The 9,873-nt window shown below is 59.3% G+C and overlaps 1 protein-coding gene across 5 annotated transcripts in view; it reads left to right on the plus strand.

Annotated features, from left to right (window-relative positions):
- Window positions 1–143: 143 nt before the first annotated feature.
- Slc41a3 (solute carrier family 41 member 3) overlaps window positions 144–9,873 on the plus strand; it is a 25,976-nt gene continuing 16,246 nt past the window's right edge. For 2 of the 5 annotated variants that reach the window (XM_015495066.2, XM_048787173.1), the window contains exon 1: window positions 4,883–5,163. In XM_015495066.2, coding sequence (XP_015350552.2) covers window positions 4,909–5,163 — 255 coding nt within the window. In that variant the 5' untranslated portion in view covers window positions 4,883–4,908. Of the gene's footprint in view, window positions 318–1,967; window positions 2,076–4,882; window positions 5,164–9,873 lie in introns of those variants that run through there. The other 3 variants (XM_048787172.1, XM_015495064.2, XM_015495068.2) reach the window with 3 other exon arrangements.

The raw sequence follows: 9,873 nt of genomic DNA on the forward strand, positions 1-9,873 counted from the left end.
GAGGCCCTGTCGCCCTTCCCTGCTCCCGGCCCCAGCCGCCGTGGCTCCGCCCGAGGCCCCCGCCCCTTCCTGCTGCTCCCGTCTCCTGAGGCTCCGCCCTCTACCCGCTGCTCCCCTCCCGTCGCGTGGCCCCGCCCCTTCCCGTGCGCCCCGCCCCCGGACCCCAGCCTCCGGGCCACCCTGGCCGCGGCGCTCCGTCAGGGAAGAGCTGGGCCCTAAAGCCCGCGCTTGGCGCCTCTCGCCAGTCCCAGGTCCCTCCCTGGCGCCCGGAGCGCCCTCGGCGGCTTCTTTTCCTCAGCCGCCCGAAGGAGGACCTGGTAAGCGCGGCGCTGAGCCCGACTGGGCTCCAGGGTGGGGACGGGGAAGCGGGCAGCGCCAGGGGGCTGCGACGGGGCGTGCGCCGAGGGCAAGTGAACCTGGGCGGGGGGCCACGGCTGGAGGGCCCGAGCCGGAGGAAAGCAGAAGACCGGGAGGGTCCGAGGGGATCCTGGGGGCCGGGGACGCCTGGGCTGGACCCGGGAAAGAGGAGCGCGAAGCCCGAACTGGGGGGCGGCGGGGCTGCCCCTCGGGGGTCCTGGGGCGCTCCCCGCGCCGCGGCGTCGGGACTGGGCGGCTCCACCTGCAAAACCTGGGCGCTCAGTGGCCTGGAGTCTGTGCGGCTGTCCTGCGCCGACACCCCCGCAGCCCCCCGAAGTCGCCTAGGACCCCGGGGACGTTCGCTGGAGGTCCCAGCTCATCCCCGGGGCTGGCTGAGCAAACTGCCCCACGTGGGCTCCGCGAACCCATCTGTCCCCACCACCCTCGTCAGGGTTCCCCAGGTGCCTCCAGCCAGGAGAGAGGCTGCCTTCGAAACCCAGCACTTGAGAAATCCTTTAAACCTGGTTCTCAGATGACTTCCCCGATGTCCCCAACCTGCTCTTGGGAGTCCCCCGTCCCTAACAGGCCTCCCGACGATTCTGAGGCTGCCCTGAGGCATCTCTGATCTGCAGCACTGGAGCTTAGAGGAGAGTGAACCCGGAGTAGGGACAGGCCAGGTCCCCTGTGATGAAAGTACAGGCGTCCTCCCTTGTGTCCCAGGAAGCCCTCCACCCATAGGTGGTTGAAACATAAAGTACCAAGCCCCGTATATACTGTGCTTTTTCTTACTTGCCCATGATGAAGTTTAATTTATGAACTAGACACAGTAAGAGGTTAATAACTACTCATAAAACAGCACAATGATAACAGAATAGGTATTTAAAATTGCCAGTGTCGATGCGCTTGTGGTTTGGGGCCATTAGTAAGTAAGATAATGGTTACTTGAACACAAGCTCTGCCACACCTTGACAGATGCTGAGATGGCTACTAAGTGAGTAACGGACAGGTAGCATATACACTGTGGACACGCTGCACAAAGAAAAGGTTCACGTTCTAGCGGGGGCAGAACTGGGGGGGAGTTCACCATTGCCATTCAGAATGGAACTTATCACCAAGCTCAGGAACTGTTTTTGAAAACTTCCATTTAAAAATTTCAGACTGTAGTTGGTCACAGGTAAAGGAAACCTCAAAAAGTGAAACTAGGGTTGAAGGGGGACTGTTGTCCTCCGTTTTGGGTTGCAAAACCTGGGCCTGCCTGGTGTAGTCCAGGATGTCCCTGCCCCCTGGACCTGGGTGGATGCTAGTCTGTGAGGTGCTAGGACCCATCAACCCCAAGAGGGATGTGTGGAATGGGCGCCCAGAGGTCCATGTTTGAGGCCAGCCTCACTGGGTAAATCAGACACTTCTGGATACCAATGGCCTTCTGGATACCTGGGTCTGACATCCTTGGGGGTTAGGGGAACTGGGCTCGGACCCCTGACCATAAAGTGCCCTCTTCCCGTCCTTTAGAGCCCAGTATGTTAAATTATTATTATCCTCTTGTTGCTCACAGTAACTGAGCAGGCATGTCACCCCTAATCTGCACTCTTGACCTCTGTGCTAATGCTCAGTGACACCCCAGCACTCTCAAGGAAGTCCAGAGGCCTCTGACCACCATCCGCAGTGATATGAGGTCCCTGCTGTTTGGCCACAGTGTCCCCCCTCAGTACAGATCCCAGGTGACTTCCCTTGCTCCCCAGTGTTCACCCTGGCTCAGATCTTTCTGTGGGCACAGGTGAGGACCGTGAGACCTCCGTGGTTACTGCCAGGTGGCCTTTGGCAGAGATGGACCCCCTCCACCCCCATAGCGGGCGTGCCCACCCTTCTGGCGACCTCCGCTTTGGAGCCCCCTGGTGGTGAGGCGAGGTGCTGCGTGTGGGTTTTAATTGCTGCCCACTCAGGGGGCTCCTGGGCCGGTCCTTCCCTAGTTTCTCCATTGTTTTCTGGGTCCCTTGTTGGTTTACAGGAATTCCTCCTCTTCCCTATTTTCACTGTTATCCTTTGTCTATTTTATTGTGATTTTTCATTTGGGGGGATTGGGCCCAGCCCTCCCACTGGCTCAGCAAAGCCCGGCCTCCTGACTTCTTGTGTTGGTTTTAAATATTTTCTCCTATATTTGCCTCATTTGGTTTTGTTCCTTATTTATGTGTTCAGCAGTCCTGGGAGGGGCCCCGCACTCAGGCTGCCAGGCAGGCGCCCCACCCCGAGCTCAGCCCCAGTGTCCGTCCCCTGAGGTATTCAAACTTTGATGCTGTTGAATTGATCTCTCTCTCTCTCTCTGCTTCTGCTCTGTGGTGTGTGTGTGTGTCCTACACCTTGGAGTTGGACTCCTGGTTTAGAATCAAAACCTGTCCACCTCCCTGGCTGCTTAGGACCTGCCCTGCAGTTCCCTGCCCTGCCAGCAGAGGGAGCTGGAGAAGGCACCCCCCCCCCATTCCTGGCCCCAAGACTGCTCTGAGACCCTGCACAGGGAGGCCTTCTTCCCACAGAGCTTTTCATGACAAAATTCAGCACTGTAATGGTCACTGACAGCATTTTAAGACATCTGAGCACCTGCTTTCCTCAGACCGGCTACGCACCATTTATTTACACAGCTAATAAACCTTTCGTGTCCTGCAGATGCCCCATTTAAGCCTCCTGTTTGTCATTTTGCTGTGAAGGCTGCTTTCATTTTCCCCAGACATTTAAACATTGCTTGCTTACCCGTAGACCAAAGTGTCTTAAATCTGATTAGGACCGTAAATTAATATGTGATTCCTGCTGCGTTCTCAGTGTGCACACGGTAATCACAGTGTTCCACTGACCTGGTTCCCTTAGGCTAAAAATGGTCAGAAAAACCCCAATTTGATGGGTAGGAATGTGTGTCCAGTTGGCCTCCGTGTCCACTGGGTTCCTTACCTGTGAGTTCAACTAATGTCAAGTCAGAAGTATTTTTTAGTTGCATCTGCTCAACACATACTGACATTTTTCTTTATTATCTAAACACTACAATATAATAAACTATGTAGCATTGGCAAATTTTTTGTGGGGGGTCCCTGGTACTTGAACTCGGGTGCTTGACCACAGAGCCCCATCTCCAGCCCTATTTTGCATTTTATTTAGAGACAGGGTCTCACTGGGTTGCTTAGCGCCTTGCCATGGCTGAGGCTGGCCTCCAACTTGGGATCCTCCTGCCTCAGCCTCCCAAACCACTGGGATGACAGGCGGGCACACATGCCCAGTTCAGGATTTTGATAGCCACAGGGGGTCCTGGAACCCAGTGCCTACAGGTTCCAAGGACCACCCTATCCACTATTGCTAACAAATCCTTGGCGTTGTTTTCCATGATTTTCTTAATTTCACTGCTATCTTTGCGTCTTTTTACTATCTCAGGAATCTCACCACAAATTTAAGAGCAAAGAGAGGAAGGCGGTCGCGGTCTCAGAGCAGCGGAGGTTGCAGGATCTAGTTGTCCGCCAGTTGGTTCTGGGTTGGGGACTGGGACGTGGCCCTGGGTCCAGGGGCTTCCGGCCAAGGCTGCGTGGTCACACTTGGTGTCTGTGCCCACAGCCTTGGGTTTGTTCTGAGAGACCTGGTTCCTTTGATCACCTTGGAGGCTGGAGTCGTTCCCAGGGGTGGGGAGCGCGTTGCTGGTGGCATCCACCTCCTAGTCCTGACCTAGTTTCTTAGTATTTTTGGAAATTCCTTTGCCTCTCACCCGAATCTCAGTAACTGTACTCAGCACAAGCTCTGGGGTCATCCAAAGGTGGCCTTCTTAGGGGGTCACAGCACGTTGCCAGGCCCTCAGCCTCCCCTGAGGACTGCTGCTGGATCTATGTGGCCCTGTGTGACAGGCCCCGTCCCCTGGCTCCCACTCACTCGCCCTTTGTCCCTGACACTTTTCACCAGGATAGAACCCAGGGGTGCCCGTGTGGTGGCAGGTCACCCAGAAAACACACCAAGGCTCAGTGTCATCCAAACTGAAGGGTCCTGATCCCAACCGCTTCCTTGGGACCAGGTGTCCCACGGGAACATCGCTGCCCACGTGATGTGGAGTCTGGTATACGGTGGACTTTGGTCACTGTCCCTACAGCCTGGCTCATGGCAGTTAACCCCTGAGCCCCCGTCCCCAGCCCTTTTTACATTTTATTTAGAGACAGGGTCTCGCTGAGTTGCTTAGGGCCGCATTCAGTGGCTGAGGCTGGCCTCCAACTTGCGATCCTCCTGCCTCAGCCTCCTGAGCTGCTGGGATGGCAGGTGTGTACCAGGGCTCCAGCCCCAGCCTGATTTTCTGGTTGCTTTTAAGGTGGGCATTTTGGGGGCTGCCCCCTTCACATCTGCCGACTTCACGGGTGTGTGGTGCTCTTCCACGGGTGTCTGATCTCACGCGATCTGAAGTCCGCTGCTGTAGGTGGGGGTGCGGGGCCCGTGGGGGCTGTAGGTGTGACACAGGGCCTCTGCCAGGGCCCGGGGCGGGGCCTGCCCACACCTCTCCTTGTGTCTCCAGGTTGGAGCTGCGGGCCGGCCGCTCAGATGGAAGCCTTGGAGCCCAGGCCGCGGAGGCTGGGAGGCTGTGGCAGGCTCGAGGAGCTGAAGGTGTCGCCCGCCCCTGCCGCCTCCGGAGATGGGCACCTCGGGGTCCCTGATGGCCAGCGGGTGCCCTCCAGGCCCCAGGAGGCCGCGCCCACCAGGGAGACGGCCCTGACCATCTGCCTGCAGGTGACCCTGCCCTTTGTCCTCGCGGGCCTGGGGCTGTCCTGGGCTGGCGTGCTGCTGCACTACTTCCAGGTAAGAAAGAGGGCGCAGGCGGGGCCTTGGCCTAGGGTCCTGCCTGCAGGACAGGGGCCACCTCCACCCCGGCCAGATTCCTTTAGGTCTAGTGACAAGGACTCTGTGTGACCCGAGTAGCACTTCAGAGGACAGTCGGGGAGTGGCACAGGTCAGTCAACCCAGTGACGCAGGAGGCCGAGGCCAGAGCACAGCGAGCAACGTGGTGGTGCTGAGTCTCAGAATTCTTCTTTTTGGTACCCGGGATTGAACCCAGGGGCACTTACCCACTGAGCCCTGTCCCCAGCCCTTGGCATGTCTTATTCAGAGACAGGGTCTCCCTGAGTTGCTTGGGGCCTCACTAAGCTGCTGAGGCTGGCCTCCAACTTGCGATCCTCCTGCCTCAGCCTCCTGAGCTGCTGGGATGACAGGTGTGGGCCATTGTGCATATGGGCATTTATTTCACAGAATTTAAAATAAATAAATAAATAAAAGCCAGGCACAGTGACTCACGCCTGTCATTCCAGTGGCTCGGGAGGTTGAGGCAGGAGGATCGTGAGTTCGAAGCCAGCCTCAGTAAAAAGTGAGGCCTTAAGCAAGTCAGCGAGACCCTGTCTCGAACTAAGAGACAAACAGGGCTGGGGAGGGGGCCCAGGGGTCAAGTGCCCCAAGTTCAATCTCCGGAGCCACAAAAATAAACAAAGATCAACTAAATGAAACAGGGCACCCGTTAAAGACGGCGGTGACCACACGTGATTTCGCCTCTTGGTCGAGGCCTGGTTCTTGTGCAGATGGGTCAGAAACCCACGGCCTGTGTCCCTCTGGTTCTGTGTGATGGGCCACCTGGGCTGCAGGAGCCACCACAGAGCAATTTAGAGGAGGATCGCAATTTAGAGGCCAGCCTCAGCAACTTAGCAGTGAGGGCGAGGTGTTGTCTGGGACTTCAGAGACTGGACGTCCAGGGTCGAGGTGTGGCCCTGAGGCCTCCTCCTGCAGTGGCTGTCGTCCTCTGTGTCCGGATGGTGTCTCCCCCGTCCCTCTCTGGGTCTTAGTCTGAGGACACCAATCGTGGGGAGAAGGGAGAAATGGTGGGGGACCCTGGTGTTGGTTGAACCCAGGGGGCTCGACTGAGTTACATCCCCAACCCAACCCCCTCTTTTTTTTTTTTTTTTGATATGGGGCCTCACTGAGTTGCTGAGGCCGGCCTCCAACTTGTGATCCTCCTGCCTCAGCCTCCCGAGTCACAGGGGTGACAGGTGTGCATCCCTGGCACCATTCGAGGAGCTGAAGGTGTCGCCCGCCCTCAGCACAGGGAGCACAGCGATTTCTTGGCACCAGACCCCTGATCTGGGGCAGCCAGGGAAGTCGCATCAGGAGCAGGAGGGAGGGACGTGAGACGGTGGTGACTGGCTAGCCGCCCAGGCCCAGCAAGCCCAGTGCCTGGCCCTGATAAGGGGGGGTGTGACCAGGGACCTTATCCCCGGGAGCAGAGCTGGGAGGGGACCTGCCCTTCACATCCCTCCTTTCTCCAGGCAGCACAGGACCCCCTCAGGCCTCCCGCAGAGTGGACACTGATGTCCTCACACCAATGCTCGCAGGGAACAGGGGACGCGCTTCCCCAACCCACCAAGCAGGCCCTGGCCAGGGAGGAGAGGGCCACAGGCGGACCTGAGAGGTCCCTGCAGGCCTGAGTGCGGGGTGGGCGTCTCCCCGGAGCGCAGGACTCCCCGAGTCACTGGCCTGTGGCACTGGTGACACCCGGAGGTCCACATGTCCCCTGTGACCTAGGTAGGAGCTAGGAGCACCCCCTAATTGAGGCAGACGCGCAGGGGGCCTGCAGCTCTGTGGGCCGCCCTCCTCCAGGGCCACCGTGGGACGTCCCAGCTTGGCTCAGTCGGTGCTGCCTGGGCTCCGGAGGCTGGAGTGACCTGCGAGGCTGGGTGGCCGTGGAGGGGAGAGTGGAGACCTTGGTTTCTGTTGCCTGGTGGTGAGGCGGGCAACTGTACCCTGGCCTGGGAGCTTATAAAGTAGTGCCCACTGGCCCGTGTCCCCACTAGGATGACCACCTTGAGTTTGGTCCCTTGTGCACCCCTTGGATGGGTGGTATTCTTTATCGGGAACCCTCCAATAAGAGACAGGAGCTAGCAACCTTCAAGTCCTGTCACTCCCACACAGCACATCTACAAAATAGTAAGTCCAGGCGGGCGCAGGGGCACTCACCTGTCATCCCAGTGGCTCTGGAGGCTGAGGCAGGAGGATCGCAATTTAGAGGCCAGCCTCAGCAACTTAGCGAGGCCCTAAGCAGCTCAGGGAGACCCTGTCTCTAAATAAAATATAAAAAGGGCTGGGACGTGGCTCAGGGGTCAGCGCCCCTGGCGTCAGCCCCTGGTGCCAACAGCAACAGCAGCAGGTTGTCCTTTATGCAGGGAGAACTGCGTCAGGGTGAGGAGACCCCCCTGGGGGGACAGCGCGGCATGGGGCACCAGGCTCCCACTGGCCGGCAGTGGGCAGCTCCAGCCCAGGGGCCTTGGCTTTACCAGGAACCCGTTGGTCAGCAAAGAGCATTTAGTCAGAGCTGACGGGTGTTCTGGGTCATGGTTGGGTCACCTTTTCATGATGACAATTGTTCTGGTCACCTCCTTCCACCCCACTGGGCAGGGTGGGAGGGCCGCCTGGGGGAGGGTGCACCAGGGGTGACGGGGACAGCAGTTATGTGTCCCCCACACGGCCTGGCGGGGAACATGCTGTGCCATTCAGGGAGGCCACACCCGGGAGCAGAGTGGGCACAGGGTGCGGAGGCCGGTGGGGGAGCAGGCGGGGGCCCTGGTTCCTGGGGGGTGGGAGTAGCTTGTTCGAATGACTCCAAGGTCTGCCGGGAACTGAGGGCTGGAACTCGTGTAAGAGGCAGAGAGCATGGTGTCCACGGGAATAGGACGGGGAGGACTAGAAGCCCTGTGTGTCCCCCGATGTTGGGACAGCAGAGCATCACGGTCACGTTCAGTTGGGCGCAGTGGCCCACACCTGTTATTCCAGCTGCTGGGGAGGCTGAGGCAGGAGGATCGTGAGTTGGAGGCCAGCCTCAGCAGCTCAGTGAGACCGTGTCTCTAAATACAAAAGGGGCTGGGGTGTGGCTAGGGGACGAGCACCCAGGGTTCAATCCCAGAACAGAAAAAGAGTGGCCACCTGCCTCGGGACCTGCCCGGGTCAAGGTGACCCTGAGACAGGGACCGGGTGTCCAGCAGTTCTTGCTGCGGAGTCCATGAAGTGTGTTCTAGTTGTGAGGCGCTCCAAGGACCCTCCCCTAAAACGCACCCCTCGCAGGTCCTGTTGCCCAGCCCAGCCCTCAGGATTCTCTTCTGTCCCCTCTGGGGGTTTGTCCCTCCCCTTTCAGTGCTGGGCATTGAACCTAGGGCTTAGGGTAAGCTCAGCAGGGTTCCTGCCACCAAGTCACACCCAGCCCTCTTCAGGGGCAGGACTGCGGGTGGGCTGGAGGCCCCGAGGGGGACAGGGCTTCTCTAGGGTCACCCAGGAAAACGCCCTCTGCTGCCTCTGCACAGCCCGGCGTCCACCCCCGCCGAGTCTCCCTGAGCCCTGCAAACTAAAATCCCCTTCTCGAGACTCTGGGCCGGGACCCAGTGGGCCACGCTGAACCCTGATGTTCTCAAGGGTCTCAGGACAGTAGGGGTTTCCCCCTCACAAGATCACGGTTTTTCATTTGTTTCTGGTGACAGTTGATTTGATGGTTATAAAAGCAGGTGACCGCATTGGGCTTGGCAGTGTAGGCCTCTAATCCTGGAGGCTGGGAGGCTGGGGCCGGAGGATCACAGTCCAAGGCAGCCTCAGCAAGTTAGTGAGGCCTTACCTCTAAAGAAAAGGTAAGTAGGGCTGGGGCCAGGGCTCAGTGGACGAGGGCCCCTGGGCCCAAGCCCTGGCGCCCCAAAATAAGAAAGCAAGCCATCTTGTCACGTTTCAGGGACAATGACCAGAGTCGCTCACAATCCTACCCGTGCAGCCAGAGAGCGCCACCTGACCACGTGGTTCTTGTCCTTCTGGACTTTTCTGTGCGTGTGAGAGCCGTGGACAGGCCGTGTCCCCAGGCCCAGGGGCAGGTCTACGGGATGCAGAAGGCGGCCCTGAGCATTGTGGGATAGGAGCTCCCAGGCTGTGCTGAGAGGCCACGGGACAGGGACGGGCCTGGGGACTTGGGGCCAGTAGGAGGTGCAGAGCAGGTCCCCAGGAAGTTCCTTCGGGGGCTCATGGCAGGTGGGTGCGTCTCTCCAGATGGTGGAGCGCTCTGTCGCCCTTTCCCAGGGAAGGAGGGGACAGCCGAGGGACGGGGGACAGCCACCTCCTGGGCACCCTGTTCACACAGAGAGTGGGCTCTGTGTGGAGGAGACGGCACGGCCACGGGTCACGGCAAAGGTGCTGTGTGGTTTGCAGCTGGCCTGGGTAAGGGACATGGATCCAGCTAGGGGTGGTCACCATTGGGTTGGAGCAGGTCCCCTCTGCAGCAGGACGCTGGTGAGAAGTGGGCAGGGCCCAGCTGTCCCCAGCACCCGCTTTGTGCTAGTGATCGGTGGGAGGCTGCCCTGGTCAGCACGGGTCTCTGCTGTGGCCCCGGAGCCCGTCCTTCTGCCCTGCGCAGCTCCTGCAGGGTGACAAGCAGGTGCCCATGTGGCTCCCAGGGTGGCAGGCGCAGGGCTAGGGGGCACGCAGGGGAGTGGCCGGCTG

This window comes from Marmota marmota, unplaced genomic scaffold, assembly GCF_001458135.2.
Source record: "Marmota marmota marmota unplaced genomic scaffold, marMar, whole genome shotgun sequence".
NCBI classification, from domain to species: Eukaryota; Metazoa; Chordata; class Mammalia; order Rodentia; family Sciuridae; genus Marmota; species Marmota marmota.